This window comes from Macrosteles quadrilineatus, unplaced genomic scaffold, assembly GCF_028750875.1.
Source record: "Macrosteles quadrilineatus isolate MER2022 unplaced genomic scaffold, UCM_ALF_1.0 Scaffold_2__2_contigs__length_208266976, whole genome shotgun sequence".
Lineage (NCBI taxonomy): Eukaryota > Metazoa > Arthropoda > Insecta > Hemiptera > Cicadellidae > Macrosteles > Macrosteles quadrilineatus.
Window position 1 is genome coordinate 160,850,952 of NW_026542595.1, and position 24,644 is coordinate 160,875,595.

Consider the following 24,644-nt stretch of genomic DNA (forward strand, 5'->3'; position numbering starts at 1 on the left):
CCGGGTGTTACCGTCCTGCGGACCCGAACGATTGACCGCGAGGAATTTGTGAGCGAAAGTGTTCGCGGACAGCTGGCAGAGTTACAGAGTGGAATCAGCTGATATCTGCAATCAGCTGATGATCTCAGACAAAGAAAGCAGCCGTGAGTCACAAAGCCGGTCCACCTGTCACAGTCTCTGTTGATGTTTACCAGAGGTACGTGCTTTCTACGGGGAGATCCGGTAGGAGTGGCGGTATGAAAAATGGGAGAAACTTTATATCTGCAAGGTTAAACGGTGGATTTATGGTGTTGCACTTTTGATGAAGATGAATATGCAAGCATCCAGAGAATATACACTACTTGACCCCCAACCACAGAGCTCTGAATGAATAGGCATGTAATTACTGAATAGCTGAAATCATTCCTGGCAATGTATGGTCAAATAATTGTATTCATCAGTTAGATTATTTGAGATTGTTAAGTATTTTGAACTAATCTACTTCAGAAATTACGCTTTCGCCATCTATAGACTTTTACTTTGGATATTTTACCATGAATTGCAACAACGTTCCACCTTGGATATGGCTTCTTGAAATTGTGCCTTTCTTTTTTAACTGCCCTATGGGGGTACGAGTATAATGTGCACATTTATACTGATAAAACTAAAATTTTTCTCTTTTGGTTCTAACGTTTGTAAGTTTCACGCTACTTAACAGGTATTTAGGTTCCCTCCGCCACGCATGACTCACGCGTATGGTTAATCGGTAACCAGATGAAAGCAAGATCTTACAAGTTCATGGTCTACTTACTACCACCAGCCGTGCGGTAAACACTGCTCCACCTCCAGCAACGCAATCTTTACATTTCTGGGTTTAGTAATATTATGAGAAGTATCACAACTTTACTGCGCAAAAAGTGATCAGAATAAATAAAACATGCAAAATAGTTTAAAATCACTTTTAAATCATTCATATACGCGGACTTTTTGTGGTTGCATGTTACTCGTCAAAACTAGTTAGTTAAACTACTATGTCACTTAAGTTTAACAAGAGTATAACAAAAATTACTAAGTACCAGCAAATGATGTCATCTTCAAATTTAAATTTCCTTCACAGAAAACACTCAATTTCGTTAATCAGAACCCACAATACCTCCTGGACATTCTTTGTTCCTTAACAAAAAAACGAATCTGTTTTTAGAACCTGCTGCCGATAATCGGACACATCGTTATATAAGCGACCGTTTTGTCGAACTGCGACATTCCGCATTCCAGGTGTAAATCGGTCCAGAAAAATGTCTGACGCTGCACGGGTTTCTCGCTAGTGATGCATTATTAATAATTACTCTGAACCAGGTTAAGTCTGCAGGAGTCACCTTGCCGCTGGTCTGTGATCCTGACCTTGGTGTAATTACAGTGATCGGATTTGGTCGCCAGTTTCTTGTGCGTCGTTGGGGTTTTCGTTGTTTTTGTCCTAGCGTAATTACCGACAAGGTAAAATGGTTAATTAGTGAAATCCTAAAGGAAATCGGATTTTTTTAAATCTTGAGTTTTATTTCCAGAATCATTCAACTTTAATGATTCTTCCTCAACTCGTCTTCGACGTTGACTAAGTACTTTGAACTGTTTACGTTGCATTTGACTGAACAATAAAACCCATCGTCCTTTATATACCCGTAATTTAAATATTAGAGTATATTTTCCGGGTGAAGTTACCGTTGTAAGGAATAGCAGTGATTAAGTTAAAAGTTGCTAGGACACACAGTACATTTTTTGTTAAGATGTGAGAAAGGAAATAGCTTTAGGCTGAGTGCACCATTTTTTCAGAAAACGTTTCTGACCTGCAACCAGACTATTACTAATAATTATGAATAGTTTCGAACCGTTAGTAATGAGAATGTCGATTAAAATTTCAAAATGAATTTTGAGGGTTAAGAGATATTATGTACTCTACTTATTGGTTTATGACAACGTCTAAGTATTGGTTGTATATCTAAAACAGATTTCACTGATCCGACTAAGTCTTCGGAAGGTGTGCGTTGTTGAATCGACAAACGTCACGGTCATCTCCCACAAACCGAAGCGCGATGTCTAAACTCTTTACCACAATGTCGGTTACTGTACACTAAACAGACATAACGGTCAGTTTCAACACGATCCGATAGTTTAAGTAACACTCGATGCGAGATAGCGAGTGACCGTATCGTGGATCACTAATCGATAATGTTCGTCGCCATTCACTCGTGACGGCCTCACAAAGACTAATCAAGATGTCCAGTGATGCCCGACTTGTCCATTGTACAAGGAAAACAATGGGACGGAAGTCAACTTATCACTCGGCCAGGGTGAATCTTCGGGTGACTCGTGTCCAGTAAGTACTCACAGAAGTATGTGGTGTACTTGAGGGTTTTCTATTCAAGTGGTGGGTTTTGGTTATTTGCGCATCGGACTTTCGAAAGACTCCAGTGGTTTCACTTGAGCAAGTTTATTCAAACTATATTTTGGTCTTTGTAGTTAGTGTTAAAAAGCCTTGGAAAATGCAAGTATAGAAGTACAAGTATACTTTGGGGATTTTAATTGGACCCTTGGAACATTGTTAGTGACTGTTGGGTTTTGGAAAAGTAAAATCAAGTCATTTAGTTTAGGGTGTAAAGGTTTAAATCGTTGGATGATTCTAGATGAGCACGGAAAACCCCGTTGGAATAGTAAAATAAAAATAAAAGCTTACCTTAAAGTATGTCTATACGTAGTGTTATATATTGTGTAAACGTAAACAATTAAAAAGGAGCAAACTTTACTCAAAACACTGATTAATAATTTTAATTTTCGTGAACATGATAAGAGTTGTTAAGATGACAAGGTTATTTTCTTCAATACAAAACAAATATGATCGTAATAAACAAAACATTTGGTTTATTTTTGTTGACAGCTGATGATCGATGCAGTTTGAGTTTAAGTTACATCATTGACTATTGGATATAAAGATCCCATCTTTATCGACCAGCTGTAGCCAATTTTTTGTTAAAAAGAACGTAGTTGTGTGAGCCAGTCACGGAATGCTCTAGTGACTAAAACTCTATTTTCTACCTTTTTTGGTGGTTCATAACAGTTGCTATAGCTCATAATTAGTAGTTCCATTAGTTTGACTTGGTAAAAACCATTGTGTATTCGACAGAAATCAGTAATTTAGATCAGCACAATCTCTGTGGCTCACATCAACTACGACGATTTTGGTAGAAAAAAAACTGGCTACAAATTTAACATGGGGATGGAATGTCTAGTTGTATTAATAGTAAAAGGTTACGTGTAGCATTTAATATTATATGGCTTAAGGTTTAAATAGTCAATGGTTTAATGTTATAAAATTAAGTGAATATTCATATTTCGGCAGGTGTGTACAATAAGTATGTTTAATTAAATTTCGGAATGTGGACAGATAATAAAAAATATATTTATGTATGCATAGATTATGTATATTAAAATATGAATAGTGCGTAGTATATTATATTTACTAAGTTTTTCTAATCATTCACAAAAACAGCGCTCTCGGAGGATGGTATGGTACAAGGTTACGCCATGTCAGAAAAGTGACTTCAATAGCAAACCCCTAAAGCTATTAAGATTGTGATAATTTGTTTGAATCTTTATGAAATCATTTAAAAAATAAACCATTTATAATGAATAAAACACAAACAGAGTGATGTATCGCACGTTTATTCAACTCATATTGGTAACCAAGTTATTCAAAGTGAAATGTATCTAATGGAAACCCCTACAAACCTTGGGGTGGAGCCTGTAAGAATTTTAAGTGTAACAGTCGTCGCTTCTGTTTACAACTCGAATAGCAAAAAAACTTAAGTACCTTACCTTGCGACACACTTATTCTATTGCACTGCAATAAAGTCTGCAAGCTAGTAATGACGTTTTACGGTGTTTGACGATAGTAACGACGACAAATTACAGCTGACAATCAGCTGTTACATTGTTATAAACTAGCATGTGTTAAGTCCGAGCATGTAAATGTCAAATGTCAAGATGACTGTAATTGTGTCAACTGTCAAGTGAAATGACGACGATAGTATAAATAGTACTAATATTGTATTTAACAGGATTGTAATATTAGCCATAACTCAACTAACAATTTGATTTTCTGTCTGTATTTATAAGATCTCAGTATGATAATTACCTATCCGAAAAAATATTTTTTTTTAAGAAAAAATTTTGAAAAACTGATGTACGATTTTATAATTATGTGATTTTTATGAACTTTAAGATTTCATTTAAAATATTGAAACGCAAATACACTAATGCAAATGTGATACGTGTAGTTACATACACGGGCTAGTAATCCAGTTTCAATGGCTGGTACCTGGTTCAGAATCATGTACATATCTACTACATTTTAACCCTAACCTACTATAGTGTATGTTACAAGACTACGGAATGATTTATGTACAGTATAAACACAGAATTCAAAACTCCGCTTTTTTGTCCTAGGGCGATAGGCACGAGCCCGGGATTTCGCATTACTTCAGGCTAGACCTAGGGGATGCGGCATTATCAATTAGTAGATCCATTGGTGATTTGGTGAGATTTGAACCCGGGACCCAAGGTACCGAAGTCCCGCTCTCTAACCACTAGACCAGCTCGCCCCCCCCCCCATACTCAGCTTTAAAGCTAGTTAGTATCACCACAGAATACTTTGTGGCATCACAAAACCCCATTTAAAAACATCATGATCTTCGTTTCTTTGTACTTTTTTCGTGTATATCAAAACCTTACGTATTATACCAACAACACCTAATAATTATAAGCTAACCTAACCTAACGGAGGTTAGGTTAGTTTAGGAAGCTTTTGTTATTTGAACTAATTAAATTCTTATTTGGAAGTCGATTTATCGGTGTGGTCAGTATAATACGGAAGTACCGTTCAACTCCAAATTACAGCCCAGCGAATCAGACGACGGCACAAAGGGAATTATTGTTTACAAAACGAATATCTAAATAATCATAGACTAATGGTTGTTATTTATGTGTTTTAATGCCATTGCGATTTCATACGTTTTCAAGGGAACAGTTAAACACGGATTTTGTAATAAAAACCTTAAATTGATATTCCTATAAACAATATCATCAGTATCCAGAATCGTGCAGCAGCCTCCAGAATCCTACAATACACAACAGGAAGACAACTTGTCACTCTCTTTATCGTGACACCAGAAGCATCTTTGTCGTTACGGAGCTGAAGACGCCACGGAAGCGGCACCGGTGGAGCCGCAACCGGAAGTCGTCTCCAGATTAATTATTATATCAGCTGACATAATGCACGTGATCATTACGTCATCGACGGACACTTCCTTCGTTGGGTCAGAGGTGGCAAGGTGTGACGATGTTGCAAAATTGAGTGAATTACGTAAAAATATCATTGTGATGTACTGTTGTACCGAAGCCAAATGTAACTACCATGCATATCGATTACAGTACCTATGTTTTACCTGAATACAATTATATTTTAGTATAAGTTTTTCATCATGTTTACTTATTTGATAAACACTACAACATTACAGGTAAATGTGTGATTCAAAATAACACACGATTCTTTAACAACTTAAAATGGCGTAAACGGCGAAGTTAAAGATGAAGAAGGTTATAAACATAGCAGCCAAGGCTGTCTGTTAGTTCTAAACTGTTTTGACATTTTCATCTTAAAACCATTTGCCTCGCGGCTAGTCGCGAGTGGTTGGTTGCACAAGAAAAATTAGATAGTTATATATGGTTATGGTATTGTGTGTTGACGTTTTCGGTCCTTGGGAATAATACACACGTTTATGTTGTCCGTTTACCTGTGTAATGCGATACTCCACACAAAACGCATTGAGAAGAAATGACTCTAGAACAGATTATACAGGTAACATATACATCGATGGCGTAACTTATAGTTTATGTCTATTCGCTAGGTGTATAGGTGGTTGGTTGGTATCAGATATTAACAATACTGTACTGATAATACAATTTTTAATTAGTATTTTTTGTTAGAATAGTTCTTGAGCTCAGACAACAAACATAACAATTTAAACTTTTTTATTTTGGATGTGAGTATCCTGGTCTTTTTACTATTTACGTCGACCTTTTGTTAGGTGGAGTCTTTATAACCCAATGTCAAGCTTTGACTAGGGATCAAACCATCTACATACATCTAGATTTTACTGCGTAAACCTTAAGACTTTGATTGCTAATTAGTGTAATTTACATGATGACCGGTAGGTGATTTTAATTTGAAAACATATCAAGATTATTAATGGCAGAGTGGACACCTAATGAAATGGAGCTTTCCTACTGGATAATGCCAGACCATTCTTTAGCTAGGATCATTAATAATAATTAATATCCCAATGATCAATGACAGCAGGGTCCAGTTTCTGTTTGCTGACGTTAACGATTAACTTTCTATTAGTCTAACTAGACAGAGGAAACTTTGATTTCTCTGATCTGGAGTAGCCGTCGTGCGTCAGTACTTTGCGCAACTTGTTTTGTTACATACCGCCGTATTATCCTAGACTGCTGTAGGTGTAAATACTGAAATAGATTTGAATTACTATGATGAATAGGCTGGTATAGTTGCGCGTGTATAGTTGACGTAGACACGGTTATGAATCAGTTGCGTGAAAGGATAGCTCTGGTTTTAAATACATTTTTACTACTGTATTTATAATTTCAAAATGTATAAAGTATTTACGACATTAATTAGAAATAGCACCTTAAAGAAAATTAAGTTTTGTAAACACCACACCCATTTAAGCATCCCCTAAGAAATATAAGTATGATTTTTAATCTTTTGGTAAATGACCTTTAAAATGTTGCAAAAGCCCTGTAATTGAAACAGGCTTACAGTTGAGAATGTATGTCTGGAGAACCCAGATTATCAAATATAACACACATCAATCAAATTTTATATATATTTTTTCCTAAGAAAAAGTAATAAAAATATTGGGAACCCGAATTAAATTTTTATTTGAAAAGTATGAGCCTCAATATGAAACCACCAAGAAAAATTTAGTTTATTTTAAAACCGTTGAATGCGCAAAACCAAACGTATATTAAATTATACGAATTATATATAATTGATGTGTGTGATGTGATGACGAATTTATAATTGATGTGTGTGAATGAAACTCAAAACTAGTTTTATGAATATAGCAATTTATGAGAATTTACCTGAGTTTCTAGTGATACGGTGAGCTGGCCTAAGCCAACCGGTTGCTCCACACCATTGAATGGAATGAAGCAGACAGCCTTAGAGATAATAATGTTTGACAGTGATAAAACTGTACTTCAGTCCAACCGGAAATAACAACAAATATTTGAATATTTAATATGTTCCGATATGTTGAGATTATCAATAAAAGATCATTTTATTAAGAAGCGATTATTTCAAATATGGACGTGAGAAAAAAATGTTACTCAGTCATGGAATAAATAAATACAATACAGCTAAATGTCCTAAATTGAAATATTTCTTGTTCTTGTAAAAAAAGTAGGTAAACTTACACTGATTAGAATTAAATAATAGAGGCAAAATAATTAGGCTCTACCTTAAAAAAAACAAACATGATTAAATTAATTAAAGTTTCCAGATTGTAAATAATACATACAGGATTATGTATTTAAAATGTTATCTACAGTGATAGGGTAATTTAAACGTTCAAACTACTGCACTTCTTACAATGTAATTAATTGTAAAATTTGTATTGTAGAAAGAATTTTAAACGAGTGAATGAAGGCAGGTTTTCCTTAATGTGACTTATCGAGAAAGTGTGACGAATTTGGAAGAAACTAGTCACAAAATCTGGGTAAAGAAGACACGAAATCATCAATAGAAATGGGACAAGGGGAGTGACACTACCCATACTCTCTCCGTACTATAGACTGATTTTATAACTCCTTGGTGAAACACCAAAAATATTTTAAGAAATATAAAAGAATATGTAGCCTATAGATTTCTGACTTGGTTCAGTATAAAAGGTATTTTTTATTCCGTAGCAAAACAGTGTTTTGTTGTCTTATTTTTACTTTTAGTATATACATTTAAGAGGCCTATCCCTGCAATATAATATATGAAAATAAGATGAATTAATATTAAAGAATTGTTATAAGTCTTTGGGACACAATACACATAATAACGTTAGGCTATTCTGTTAGCTATAAGAATTATTTTTCAGTGCAATTATTTAGTGTGATTGCGATTATGTGTGTGTGTGTGTTTTTTTATCCTCAGAATATGTGTCTTTCGCATGCGGCGATCAGAGAAAATGACATCGATGAACTTCGACCGTAAAAATACATTTACGCTTGGTTGCGTCCAATCTTATTGGTAGAGTTAATTGTTTACAGTCCACCACGCTTTTGTGTGCTTTACATAAAATATTGTTGAACATAACTTCAGTAATATACTGAGTTACTATTTTGATTTTTCATTCAAGAACACGTTCTATAAGGTTACAGATTGCGTTATCTAATAGACCTACAATGGTTATCACACCTTGAAACAGTTTCAGTTTAGTGTTAATGACTCACACCCGAATTTTAAGCTTCTCAGGAATGATCGTTGGAAAATTAAGCCTAAAAAATCAGCAAATGGTTGTTAATGTGCTGCTATACTCCATTTTGTAAACCAAAACACGAGTTTAAATTGCTTCTAAGTGTTTCCACCAAAGTAAATTGAGTGTAATGAGTGTAGTTAGGCTAGGCTGTTAACACCTTAACCACAAATTACTCACTTAAATATATGCTCAACCTTTGCTTTGAAAGGTTTTTTTCTCAGATAGGGAAGAAGCATATTTTTTAAACCATGAATTGTCTATTCTGTTTGATGCTGATTAATTAATTGTACATAGTAAGTTGTACGATTATATTTAATGGCTAAAATGTATAAAATAGATTGAGAAAGTTTGAAATCAAAATCAACATTGTGAGAACATTTTTGAAAACACTGAAAACCCCCAGAGTCTTCTGGCGAGGGCGAAATACCTTACTCACTCATCAATTAAAAGCTACATACACATGTAAGATGATAAATATGTTTACCCTCTCACATCTTCTAGATTTAAATAGCCTAATGTTCAAGGAAGATCACCAACTGGGTCATCTGTCCAATGACATTTCAGCACAATGTCCGACTGCTCGGCTCACTTTCGCGCAGCAGGAGTCGCTAACCACCTCACCGTTACAAAGGATCTAGGTGGCTCAAAGAGGGACATTCAGGTGTAGCCCATTACAACAATAAAATATAAATTCTTACTCAATATCTTAGATCCCTAATCCAATTATTTATAAACTGGTGGCCTAACATCGTTAAACGAATCGTCCACGACAATGCTTTATATCAATTTCTAGCTGGCCCGACAGACGTCGTCCTGTCCTAATGTGGTTTTATGTAATAATTACAACATCCAGCATTTTACCATGTATATTTAAATAGTCTGTCATCCTCTTACCAAATAAATGAACGTATCAATGCACGTATTAACGTATGAACGTATTATAGCATTACACATAGTATAAATATGTCAACGTTATCCAAATTATGAATTTGTGTCACACACACTTAATGTTTACAGCTGTTACGTTAAGCAAATGGTAATTCACTAAAAGCTATTGTAGAATGTTAGCGTCGACTGCTAGACTTTTTAAAATTTAAAACTTAATTTCTAAATAACTGGAACCCTAAACTAAAATTATGGCTCCAACATTCCCTAGTTCTCAAAATTATCTTTCTTTCAACACAAAAATCACGAAAATCCATCGAGTGGTTGATTCAAAACCATGAAATAAAAAAGCCCTGTTACGTATATTTATAGATGATGATGATATCTTTGATCACAGATTAAACCACTTGTTTCTCTAAGCCTAGCGAAACAACTTAAATCTTAAGCCTATTTCAGCGTAGAACACCTTCATAATGACTACATGCACTTACACAAAACGTGCCAAAATAGACGCATAGTTCGCATTCCCTACAGCTAACGGTTAATTGATTGCAACTGGTGCGATTCGCGGAAAGTCACCGAAGAATGTTCGATTTCGAGTATTTGGTTGGCACTCGTTGTATCAATCAGTACGCATTACGTAGTCTACGAGTGGGCTGTGGGTGGGACTGGGCTTTCACCACAGAATGTGGGACACTACAAGTGCATGGTCAAGGTCACGGGATATATTTTAGAAGATTGTTAATATTTGTTTTATTAATTCCGTTTGGATTTATAATATATTCATGAGTATCGAGAATCTTAGGACAAAGTCACATGAGTTGACCACTTGCCTTAGAATCTGAAGGTCAATAGTTCCCTTCTCGTTTGTCATTTGGGCAACCAATGATGCTAGAAATAGGTCGAAGTCAGATTGTAACATCTGTCTTTGGTCTGTTCTCTTTAAAAAGAAAAACGGGAAAGATGGACGTGGCGTTGACAAATAAAATAAAAGTCAATGTAGGCCTACGACTTTATATATATACATATATTTTATAGACAAATAAATACTAAAATCATTGGTTTAGTGTGTACGCAAATATTCATTAAATACAGATATAACATAGTGAATTAAATCTTAAACGCCCATTATTTTACATTTTGAAGCACCAAAAATCTATTTTAAGTGTATTTATGTATGTTTCAAAATCGTAAAAAATAATAAATTTATACAAATGTAATACCTATGTATTTGAAGATTTCACCGACCTCTCTATAAATAACATACAGTTAACATGTTTATCATAATGAGAGAAATATTTTTTATTCGGGGTTTCATGAACTTTCCTCCTAATAAAAACAAATAACATGTAACCTTATTCCATAGGTATATTTCTGAATCTATATTTTATATATTTAATCTTTTACGATCATCAAAAGCAGCTTTACTCCTACGGTGCAGGACGTTGCCTACGCGTTCCCGTTATCTTTTGCTTAGGAGAAAATAAAGTCTACCCACTGAGCCCCAGTTGGGACGATACCCATTTTTTACACCTCCAATAACATCTTCAGCAATATGTTTTCAGGCCTCTAGAGAGTTTTAGAAACGTCTAAATTGTTCATTTTATACACAAGAAGCTTCAGAGCTAAATGTTATATCAATGAGAACTTAAGGGTGACATTTATAATTTAGAGTTTACACTAGGAGTAAGCATTAATTAAAATAGCATGAGTATCATTGACTAATCACAGAATAGACTTCCCATGTAATGTAAAAATCTGAAGCCAAAAAACGTGGTGCAATCTGTTGAGATGGTCTCTAACTAGTGACAATATTCTGTGTTAAGTGATAAATCAATCAGCTTTTTCCTATGATCATAGACAAAAACGTGCTGTGGTTACCATGGTTACCATCGCTTCTTCGCGTACGCCGTAACTATATGGCGCTCCAGCGGTGTGCTTCAGAACCTATGGTGACCGCAGAACAGCTGACGTTCTATTTAATTATTTTTGTCTTTGCCATGATACTGCATTGGTTTCAATATTAATATTCAACCCATTGCACTAGTAAACTCTGGTGAGATGGTCCTGGACTTCATATATTTTCTTGGCTTCAAACTTTTTTTATGACATGGGAAGGTATAATTTATCTGTATACGTAATAAAATGAAGGTGTTATCTGTAATATAATTTTTAATCCGCCAACTTAACCAATTGCCACAATCGATGTGAAACTTGAACTATAAGAGAAGAGAGACAAATGTTTAGTAACAAAGGTTTATTTCCTAGATGGCTTTGCCTCCCTAGCCTTTGATTTATTCCTAGAGGGTTTCATAAGTACAGTGCTGCTTACAAATATTCTTTAAATGTGAAATTTTCTTTGACAGCTAACTTATGTCCTGTTATGTTTTTACAATATTCAGATTGCAAACAACAGGCAAAAGAGATTATGAAAATGTATTTTAAATACTGTTCTTTTATTGATAACTTGAACCTGAGGTAGGTAATTCCGTCTACTATTAAAAGCGTATGGAACTACTTTCGACAAAATTTTATTAATAGTGTAAAATTAGGAGATTGTATGCACGTTATATAAGTTTGAATAAATAATATCATTTAAATATGATAATGTTTCTCTATTTAAGTTAATCTTTCTGAGTGTAATAATTGAGTGAAATAGACACATGAAACAGAACAACATGAAATATAATACAAGCCGATTGATCGAGTTTTTACCATCACCACTTTCCAACATCACTCCAATAACGTCAATACTAATGCAATATGAGGTAATAACGACATTGGCATTGACAACTAGATTTTTTAAAGAAACAATAAATGCTTAAGTCTGATTCGAATAATGATAAGATAGAAAAGGAGAAGACAATGAAGTCGTCCGAGATAGAATCTGTCCTTGAATGAGAATACTGTAACATGCGGGTGGCCTTGAATATTGTAGTCGCATACTAGCTAATAGAGCATTGATATTAGCATAACTATTAGCACAAATAACCTACAATGGTCAATTTTAAAAAGGAGTATTTTAAGTTCTACACCAAGAAACGGCAAAATTACCTAATATGGTACAGTATTTTTAATTTTGTACCACATAGTGATCAATTTAAAGCGATCAGATCTATTGTATACTTATAAACAATATTAACAAATATAAACAAATTGTGTACTTATCGAACACCCATTCTAACTGAAAATCCCCAATAACAAGTATTTTACACCTTGGCTAAACTAACATTTCCAAAATCCTTAAAAAAATCATTACAATGTGTTGGCCAATAAGTGAATATTGAAATTTTAAAAGGTATACAGGAATAAAAGAGCTTAATTTCTAAATTGTATAAACTATTTAACTGCCTCTAAACCAAATCGCAAACAATGTTATTTAATTAAGCCGACACGTATTTTATATGAATATTTGGTGGTTCTTTGTGTTCTTCTTATCGACGATAAAAATGCTTCAGAGTATTGCATGACTATTTAGCGGTCTCAAATAGCGACCAAAAATGTAACGCTATTTCGTGATGTAGTAACGAAATAATAGAGGTAAATGAAAGTTAAAATAATACAAAATTACCATTCAACTACTATCATCAACACAGCAACATTAATTGTGTTTTTCAATTAGAATAAAACCACAAGCAAGTTTCACCGGCTCTAAAACAATATTGGTTATTGTTCGAACAAAACTGGTTTTCTCTTCAGTTTGTAGTACAAAATACACTTGAGTATTTCACGCGGTAAACCACGCTTAATAACCTCCGCTCCTCTCTTTCCCGGGCCTCTCGATACGTTTCAAATTTGTCGGAGAAAGCAGTACAAAAAGCAACAAGAGGTGAGGTCTTCTCCGCCCCCTTGTTATCGCTCCGGTCAAAATTTCAGATTCCTCGACCAACTCTTGCTGGTGCTGAAAAACGAGGAACTCTGACGCTTGTATCACATTTAGGTTGTATAATAGAGGGCGTCCAAGTAAATGCAATAATATCATTATTAACCTTTGAATACTGAAGAAGACACCCCACCTATACGGCTAAAAATGTATCTTGTTAAAAAATGTAGTTGCATGAACCACTCACAGATTGTGCTATCTATATATTAATTTGAAACTGTTTTTCTTTGTCATAGCTAAATTGAGAGAACGGCTGGGCGTAGAAACTCGGTAGAGGTGTCTAAAGAAAGGTCTTGGTCTGTAGATGAGCCATCAAAAGAGAAACGTGGTAAATTCCCTTGGGGCTCTGCCCCAGTGGCCTTTGAATTCCCATCCCATGTTATTCTTATGAAGAAAAAACTGGGTTTTTGTCCCAGCGAATTTGAGAGAACGGCTGGGCGTAGAAACTTGGTAGGGGTCTCTAAAGAAAGGTCTTGGTCTATAGATGATCCATCAAAAGAGGAACGAGATAAATTCCCTTGGGGCTCTGCCCCAGAAGCCTTTAAAGTTGCCTCTTCAAATTTGTTTACCATATGCATAATTCTACACTACTTTTTAATGAAACAGCTGTTAATATTTTAATTGTGATTTATTGAATTTGTCAAAATGAAGTACAGTACAGTATTTTCAATGGTTTTTTCTGATTTTGAAATCGATTTTATTCTGCATCGTGTCATCTTTTGCAATATAATGTTCTATTACCAAATCAGTGGAAAATCCTAATATCACAGTAAGTTAACTCTTAAAATTATTTCTTAAGGAGTTAACTTATATCTATTGTATGGCTTGGTTTATGCCTTTTTTTACCACTTCTTGGAGATTGTAGCCTACGTAGGTGATATTCTTTGGCATATTGCATCTGTAGACGAAACTTGGGTTGGTGAAATTATTACAATGGAAGAAAGCGAGAAATCCTGGACAATTTGATATAGGCTAAAAATAAAACTGAATTAACAATATGCTACATTTCTTGAGCAATCATTGAAATAACCGATTTGCAAACAATGATAACATAGAAAAAGTCATAGAACACAACCAAGTAGAAGAAAAGAAATAATGTTTTTTTTTTTTCATTTATAATCGTTATTATAGACAACCTAATGCGGCTATGAGAGGGAAAAATTTGTAGAAACACTAAAAAACAAGATCAGCTTTTTGAGAAAAGATAAGATATTTACAAAAGATTTTGATTATATCTAACTGTTGTGTAGATCGTGAGTGTTTCCATAATCTTCGTGAGTTGCCTGTAATGCTTCGCAATTGCTCGAATTCGAGCAACAGGTACACTAGTAGTCTATGATTCTCAAAAAATATTCTTCCTCATTTATTCACTGTGATATAGTTTAGGTGACATAACAGATGCTATTGTTTACAATATGTTGAATGATACAGTTTGTTAAACAAATTTGCGTATTCCACAGTAATCAGTACCGGTAGTGTGCTTCAGCGCAATCTTTTGATGGTTGAAATTAACTGTGTTCATTTTTATTTTACGATAAAATCGGCTTACAACTTTAACCTAGGGATGGAGTGTCTAGATATATCTTTAGTCAACGATATCACTGTATATACCTGTATTTATATATTTTTATACACTTTCCGATACCATGACAATGTTTGTAGTGCATTCCATATTAAACGTCATAATTCAAAATGTAATGTTCAGTACAAGACGTTCTCCGAATGTTGCAACAGGGTAGGCTTAAACTTGAAATTCAGTTTCAACAGTTCAACAATTAAACCCTTCAAACTTGTAGATTTGTTTTATTTTCTTTCTAGGGATGTTTTGAGTAAAAAATGTGGTCTCGTGTATTAACAATTTCGGGTTTCAAAGCGACTAGTCACAATTTGTTTGACGAAATTCATTAAAACATCTTAACATTTTAATCTACATAAAATAATTACCGATAACCGTTGCTCATTTCAATACGTGTAACTTTCCTACACGCTGTTTTTTTTTTTTTGTTTTTTTTTTTTCAGGGTGGTGCTGTTTTTTACATCGCAGTAAGCTTTAAAGCTCTTGAGATCGAAGATAATCTGGCTATATATGTCATAGGGGAAAATATCTTGTTAGTAGAGAAATATTCACCCTTAAAATTACCCTCCCTTTAAAAATGTAATATTATGTGGAAAGAAAATTGTTAAAATTGTAATACATTAATAACTTTTATAACTGCAGTTACATATTTTAAATATCTTGTCTTGCTTTCCAGAGGTGAGATTCCAATACAAACAATTTTACCCGCCCTATAGACTTATCTTTGTTTCTCTTGGAGTGCTAGGTCATGGACCACGGTATAACAACATAGAAAGTAACAATGGTGTTTAGTCAGATTTAAACCCGAGCCCCCAGATGACTGAAGAGGACATAATCCTAAAACCGTATCAGAGGGATTCAGCTCACTGGACTAGAACATCTTGAGAACGAACGACGACCCCCCAGCATGTAGAATTGCTCTCAAATATCTACACCAGCATCACCTCTAGGCTAGAGGTGATGCTGGTGTAGATATAGCGTAGATATGGCTAGAGGCTCCAGCCATACGATGGCAATTATTTGGCTAGAACTAACGTAATCTTCAAAATTCCAGTTTTCACAAACCTCCAGACATAATAACAGCAATGTTGCAGTATGAGGGGTGCCTTGAACTCACGACTGAGGTCTTCTTGCAATTTTGCAATTCTCTCACTCTGTGATTGCATATTGCAATGCAGTTGCAATGCACTGTGCCAGTTTGGCTGTTTGAGTGTTTGTTTGCAAAAAGCTCTATTTAAAAAAATTAAATATATACTTTGTATAACACGACAAAACAAATTACCCTGATTTTGTTTGCTACAAATGATAATAACACAAAGTTATAATAAACAGAGTTTAAAGCAATACAAATGTTACATATTGCTCGGTGTGCTATTTAATTCTCATGTATTTTGCAAGTTTATTGCATAATGTAAACCTGCAATATTTTTTTCTTTTGACTAGCCTAGTAAAATCATTGTAATGTGCATACGCCGACATGAAACATTTGAAAAAGAAATTGAAATTTTCGAAAAAAATCAACTAAAATTATTTGAGAAAATTTAGGGTAGGCCTACTTCATTAAGAATTAATATTTTATCGACGTGTTTCCACTTGTTTTATTAAAATGATTTGAGCTATATAAATACATATCAACGTCTAAAAAATATATAAGCCACAAAGGTTATATAAAACATACATATGTCTAAAAATTACATTACAGTACATTGGTTGATTTATTTAAGGAAAATCCTTTTACAGGCTAGAAATCAGTCGATACAAACATACATAATTCATCTACTCAAATAAATTAACAAACCGTAAGAAATTACAAATAGAAGAAATGTGGGTAACTCTGCAGTCTCAATTTAAAACTCTCCTGAATAAATTTAAAACACGAACTGATTTGTTTAAATACATAAAGTAATTTAGTTTAAACATATTAATACACAGAATTATTATTTGAAAATTGAAGACAATATCAATTTTATGTTAGGCCCATAGAAAAATCAGTAAAAATTATACTAGAGTAAACGGGAACAACGTACGTAATTATTCACTTTAATAAATGAACTTACGAAGTTTATTTTCCCCATGAGGGTAGTTTTCCACTCGTTCATTAGTCACATTTACGCGGTACAACGTCACAGGAGCGCAACAATGTAGGCAACAACCACGGCGCGCGGCGGCAACAATACTGACTGAAGCTGCGCCGCGCATGTGCAGCTGTACCACTAGCGCTCACCAGTGACTGCGGCCAGTGGAGGAACTACACAGGTGGTAATGGTGAAGAATGCGACTGGTAATGCTCAATGTGTAACGATGGTAGCAAAAAGAATTTGCGGTGTAAGGGAATTTCAGGACGATATGAATCTTGTTCTGATAGTAAGCGTATTGTTCATGCTATATTTATAACTTGGTTGTCTAATATTTAGATGTAGAGATTACAATACCGTCCATTCGAGGAAAATAATATGAACCCGCACCTTAATTTTAGTGATTCAAAAATAGTACACTAAAAGTATAACACATTATATTCCAGACATACGCGTCCACACTGCAATCCTTTTCAAAACTTAAACAAAATAATAGTTAAAATTCACTAATTTATAACTGAGCTTTAGTTGAATGTTTTGAGATCGATGGTTAACACTTATCAATGTAATTTTAAAGCTACTCCACAATATAAACCAAGGTATTCTAAGGTCATCGTGGTTCATCTGGTTTAACTCATTTGTTTTAGGTTTTAAGTCCAAATTATTGGTACTACAGTACTTTATAATTTTTTTTTAGTTAAACTAGTGCAGTTATTCCTAAAAATCACAAATTATCCACAAGACTATGTCAACTTTATTTGACTTTTCCTTTTAAAATAACAATTATCCAAGGGAGACATTTTTAAAGCATTAATAATAATGTTTTGATAATGCTCTTGATAAGGTCTATTGCAAATAATACACTTAAAACGTAATAATAATGTGTTATTCCAAAGAGCAAAGCACATAATTCATGAAAAACAAACTCAACAGTGGACACATATCGAAATTTCTTAAAGATAATATTAGGTCGAATTGCGACTCAAGGGACAAAACTAATATTGGTTTAATTTAGTTTAAGTCCCGTTCACTATCCCTCGACTGCAACTCTATCAAAGCTATTTTGAATGGTCCATCCAAAGATGAGTTTTCTGCTACATTAACTCCACGAGCTCATCCGAGTCGCACGAATAGTTAAGTTGAACCACGATGTTTCTACCTTTCCGCCATCTTCCCACAAGTATCAGAAAGATCGCATTTTTATTTGCCTATCCCGTTAGAGCCCAATAATCTGTATAACAATTGTAAACTTTCTCAGCGTGCGTTCTTCCACAGAGAAAAGACAGTGACACAATCTTAATTCTGCAGTTCTTTTTGGGTAATTTTTTTTTTAGTTTCATTACGATTAAATATTAGTAACTTAAATGGGCTTTGCAAAATGTATGACCACAGATAAGCAAATTAAATCATTTTAAGACTTTTAAGAAATACTTATAATGTATATTAAGGGTTTTCCTATAGTCAGTGGTATCTTCATATTTAAACGATGATGAACGTACTTATTTTACAACAGATCTGATTTCATTGTTTTTATTCAGTTGTTAAAAATTACTGAACAAAATAATTAGCAATTAAGGAACATTAACAACGTTTTTTCAAGTAAACATTTTAGTTTTTCTTAGTGTTGCCACTAAAAAACATTACATTTTACATCCCATAATTAAACACAGCTTATTTAAAGCCTCATAAAAACCTGAGGAGGACCCAGAGAATACCGAGGAAGAAATAGACCTATTGTAATTTGGGTACGTAGGTGATACTAATGCATATATAATAACTATAGTTTGGTCCTGTATCTTTTACACAATATAAATACTGTAGGTTCTCCACTTTTTAAGTAAACTAATATATATTGTAGGGCCTATATCAATTTGGTCTACAGATATAACACAAAGAATGCAACTTCTTTTAAAACTATACAATTACAATTTCCAATAATATTTTAAACTAAAATCAGAACTAACTATGAAAACCTCCCAACGTTTGGTGTGGAGAATACTCAAGTAATCCCATAACAATAATTTAAGTGCCTACTTTTGTTGTAGTTTTATGGCTGATATTAATAAGTAATTTAACCAACACTAGCAACAACTTTACAGAGAATAGTGAAACAATCAGATAGAAATGTCTTTAGAACACGCTATGTGGCACTGGTGGTCGGCAATTCTGTCAATTGCATTGCTGAAGGTTGAACTCCTCTCACCGCCTCGCTGTCACGAGAGCGGACTGCGTACACTACGATAAGAACAGATTGTTGACATTGTTGTTAGCAATAGTATGCACACGTATTCTTTATATAAGTGGGGAAAGGTCTCTTGGAATACATGGTGTAATCGTCAATCAAGTTGAACTAGTTAATTAGGTTATAAGATGTACTTTGTGTAATTATTGTTCACTTTAACTACGTACGAATAGTTACTAAATTATACCTAGCCATACATATTTTTAAATCATAAATGGATTAATTGAAACCTTATTGCACTCTAGTCCATTAAATATCTACTTGAAATAATGTTGTAAAACCTTAAGGCAGGAATGTTACTCTTAACCAACATTGTCCAGCCTTATCAAACACTATTCACAACACCATACTTTTTGTGCTTATGTTATAAATGTAGTGCATGGTTTTAAATATGACACACTTTAAAATCTAATTGAGAAAATAATTCGGTTTTGTATTAACTGATATCAATTAGGGAGTATTGTGTGACCTTGTTCGTGTGACAATGATGACAAATAATCCATATTGACAAAGCATAACATATGTCGAGTAATGTAGAGGTGATATTTTGTTTATTTTTTTCATGTAACGAGCAGATATTGAAACAAATGCAAATTTGGAGTATAAAGTTGTATAGTAGCATTTAAAATGCCTAGTAAATTTGCAAAGTTAAAAAACTCGAATCACGATTTAGAGTAAGATCATCAACAACATCTGTTTCCCAGTCACCGTTCTTGATATACTTCCTACTTCTTGATAAGGAAACTAGTTCTATTCCAGATATTTTCAAAACAGTTTAAGAGTCTTGGAGCTTTCGTAAAAACTTTCGATATTATTTCATACAAAATCTCACAGGCGTATACATTAGCTGAATACCCCCGCCGCAGCAAACCTGCAAAGTAATCAAATTCATCTGATTGGATTTTTACAAAGCATATTATGTATTATTTATATAAAATTATAACTTACGAGAACTTGTTATGTTTGCTGTTACGAGGAAAGTGAAAAGTGTTTTGTCCAAATGTTAATAGTATAGGATGAAATAAATAAATTTGCCAAGTTTGATCAAGATATATCGCAAATCACAACATTTTTCTTCATCTCCATACGAATAACAATAACGTTTACATTAAAATTTACCGTTTTTTTTCTCTGTGGTCTTTAATTTAACAAGAACGCTTCTATTTACAAAATTATTTGTTTTTTAAGCTCTACACAATAGTTGTATTGAAAATATGGCATTTCCTAAGTTTTAAGAGTACAAATTTGAAAAATCAATTTTGGGAAAATTCAAAACCCTATAATAACCCGTTTCCACGACCCGATCTTGCTGGTTGGCAAACTCAAAATCGGAAAATCTGTCTTAGCTTAATATAGCTACTTCCCTATAGGGGAAATCGCTAAAATTACAACTGTTCCCGCGATTTCATTCCAATGTCAGCAAACCCTAACACATCGTAAAATCTAATCTACACTGCACTGTCTAACGTGAAGCAATCTACGGTACGATCAGAAGGTCATTTATAGCCCGCAGCTACCGTGGGATATATCTGCCATGGCACGATGAACGGCACCGTATTGTCAGCACGGTCATCTCCGTATTTACCGCTACGGATCGCCAGATATGTCAGATCAAAATGATATCTGTCCTCACTACAACACGCTATCTCGGGTGCAAGATTTACTGAAGAAAGGTCAGTGACTTGAAGGTATGTTGGTTTACTACTTTTGAGTTTAACAGAAATTCCTTTCCTATAAACTCATATGCGTGTAAATTATTGTATAAAATGTAAGTGAACACAATCAATTGGTAGAAAACCTAAAAGTAACTTAATACAATCTAACCTGACCTAACTTAATCCAACCTAAAACCTATCATAATTTGAAGCCGTTGCTCACTGAAAAGGGAACCATGTAACCGTTAATTAATACAAACTTATCTTGTTTTGACTAGTAAAAGGGGCTTGATTGACAACCAAAAAACATCAATATGATTATATAATTTGATATTGCTCTTTTACGCAATGTTTCTAAACGTCTACTCTTAATGGAAGATCACATTCTACATTCTAAAACACAGAGCTGAACTAGTAATTCTTTTTGCGATAATCTCACATTCCCAGTGATAAAATGTGAGGGAATAGTTTTGCAAGCCCTTACAAAATGTATCCATCCATCAATTGCGGCAGATCTCTATGGCAAATGCTAAAACGAAGTCGTGAACGCGTGAAAACTAGTTGGCAACACTGGTTGTAAATACTGTACGCCTAAGTTATTTTATGTAAGGAGTGTAAATTAAGACCTTAAACAAATTTACAATTACGATTCCCCACGCATGTTAGACACGCACCGCCTGTCGTCAGTATAAGATGGATGGATCTGAGTCATTAGGAATTACTTCTAGTCATGCAGCGGGACTTTCTACTAACATCAGGCATTAGAGCCTATGCACCTCCGGCTAAAATGCAGGTCTTTGTTCTCAAGGAGGTATTAATAATAATTTTGGTGGCCAAGCTTTAACGCAAGGATAACAAACATGGGGTTTGTAAGGTTTTTTTTTTAAATTGTAACTACGTAAGGCAATCGTTTAGTAAATGTGCACGGAGCGTCTATTAAGAACATTTAGTGGTTAAATTATCCCCTGGAGTCCCTGGTTTAAATCTTGCAAATAGATTTTAATGCTTTTGATAATACAACGACTAGGTTGTTCAGAGACCATCGTGATTTGTAGATCCGCTATTCAGAAAACAAAACCAGCTAAATCTTTCAAATTATGATTACTTTTTCTGTATTACTACTCTAAAATTCATAGGAAAAATAATTAAATTTATGTAAATAACAACTATGTTTACCATTTTCCCTTACAACGCGCACTGGTCTTAACTTTGTTATCATTCAACCTATCCGATTCATTTTTTTCACTAAACCATGGAAAGCATTATCATTTCTGTTGTGTTTTTACTTAATTCACATTGACATGTCATGATTATTCATACATATTTAATTAATTTAAAATCAATGTACTTTCTATAAAAATGGAACATGTCAAGAGTTTTAGTTGACAATATTTCAGAATTGTTTTACACAGTAAAAAGTTAGTCTTCCCTAATTGAAAGGCCTGCAGCAAGAAAGAGGCAGCTCCATTTTTTCCAAATATTCTAAAAAACCTCTTCGCTACATGCAAAAGCACAGCAAATTGAAGCAGCCTTTCAGTAAACAAAGTACTTGTTACTGATACCCCTATGTTACATTTAGCCACTGCATCAAGGTACTGCAACTGGTTTGAATTCCAAATCCCAATCACCTGTTAACCCGATAAGACACATTTTCCTGGTACAAAAATAACCTTCTCCCACGCCTAAGTGATGAACCCCCGACAGGAATGTTGCGGTGAAAGTGACTCTCGGCGCCGAGCCACTGGACACTGGGACATCTTCGGTGATAACTGGAATGTTACGTATGGGACGGGAAGTGCAGGAAGTATGTACGAATAACCTATGACTGAACCGTCGTAAACATTATACATTACGTAATTTAGATAAATTTTCTTTGATAAGTATAGAAGGATTTTTTAACCAAACTTATTTACCAAACGAGTCTATGCTTCTTCAGTAAGCGACGAATTAACTAATATAAGGTTAAGAATGTCTTATATTTAAGCTGACAAAATGTGATTTATTTAGTGGTATTTATTTTATAGGAGTTTATTTAATATATAGCTATGTGGTATTTTAAAAACTCTATAAGACTGAAATGTTTTTTAAATAGACTGAAATACCTCTTTTTAACTTTCTGAAATTGTTTGACAATGTTTATGTGAGCCAGGAATAATCACAATGATAAATCGTTTTCAAGTAAAAAAAAAAACTAATTGTTCTAATAATCTAGATACTTAATTTTTTTTATTTCTACCACGAACACTTGTTCATCTTTTTAGCCTTTGTTTAGAATTGGAACACGATTACTAATTTTCAATGTTAATGATGGCATACAGCTTACACTTACGACTTGTATTTTTGCTTTCATGATCGGAATCAATGCGATTGATAACTTCTAGGATATGATAAATAAAAAACGTTGATTTGGAAACAACCAATTTCAGATATAATGAAATCTATAGTAAATACTTATTTTACTGGAGTTAAGTCATCAAAGTATGTTAACATAAAATAATCATTGTTTTAAAATATACTAAAAATGTACAGGTTTACCCCTTGATCCAACAAAAGATAACTCTCGTAGTTATATTAACTTCTTTCTTATAAATAAATTTTATATAACAATAAGAACACAGTGTTCTATTTTGACAATCAATATAAATGACATAGACACAAACAAAACACATAAAAAATACATAGATCATAATAACAGCTAATTATACTTATCACTTCAAAGTTCCACATTTGTTCAAGTTTCTTTCCATACCTGCAAACAGAAAAAACAATATTAAATTTTGGACTAATAATTTTAAAATAAAAACAATTACAATAGCAAAAGAATATGGGACTAATGCAATCAATTAAAATTCTGAGATTCATAATATAATGATAATGAGATTCATACATTGAGACTTTAAAATGCCCCAAAAACCTATTTAAACAGCAAACTATGCTCACTGCTATTACATAACCAACCACATACTCAGATGCAAATCAAAAACAACTAACCGAGGACAAATAACAAGTATTTAATACCAATGATAACCATAACAAGATGTTTATATGCAATCAAGCGTCTGCATCATTGAGTTCTACTTTTCTTACTCCATGCATATAGAGCGGGGGCAAGTTCAGGTTTTTACTCTATGTAAACAACGGTGCTCAGGTGCAGCTGTCCGGTCTCGTGACGCAACCACCTTATCAAGGTTATCTGAAGGTCGTTTAGGTGCAGATCTCGTGACCATGACAATTAGCATAGGTCGCAAAATGTGGTTTTTTACATAGTATTCCCTAATCATTTCAAAGGGTGACATTTCGATCCCTAACACAATTTCCAAGCTGTATTCTTTTCACCTATATTCGACGTTGTATAACCATTTTGAGTAATTAAACCAACCTTTCTATAGTCCCTGAGTTAATTAACTGATATTTCCATATTTCTGCAACCTTAACGTGTTATAGTCGGGCAGGCATGTTGTTGTAGAGAAAGGCAGGTCAGGCGACGACTTATCACCAGATATCTGTGATAAGAGCCACGCCCGGGCTGGCGGGAACTATCACTATCACCTTCACTACTCACGCCTCGGGGACACGAGCAAAGCGACAACGCGGTAACTGGGAAAACGTATAGTGTCGTCTTGGAGAACTTAGTGACGACCGGGGTCTATAAGAAGTAACTGGGAGAACTTAGTGATGACTTGGAGCATTTAGTAATGTCCTGGGAGAACTTAGTGGTGACTTGGAGCACCTAGTAATGTCTGGGGTCC

General features: G+C 34.1%; 1 protein-coding gene across 3 annotated transcripts in view; it reads right to left on the minus strand.

Annotated features, from left to right (window-relative positions):
• Nucleotides 1-24,644, minus strand: part of LOC128985547 (disheveled-associated activator of morphogenesis 1) — a 143,949-nt gene that overhangs the window by 71,271 nt on the left and 48,034 nt on the right. Inside the window, exon 1 of one of the 3 annotated variants that reach the window (XM_054405142.1) lies at nt 16,981-17,090. The exons of the other annotated variants lie outside the window; for them this stretch is intronic. Within the exon in view, the coding sequence (XP_054261117.1) occupies nt 16,981-17,022 (42 nt within the window). The 5' untranslated portion in view covers nt 17,023-17,090. Of the gene's footprint in view, nt 1-16,980; nt 17,091-24,644 lie in introns of those variants that run through there. 3 annotated transcript variants of the gene reach the window in all.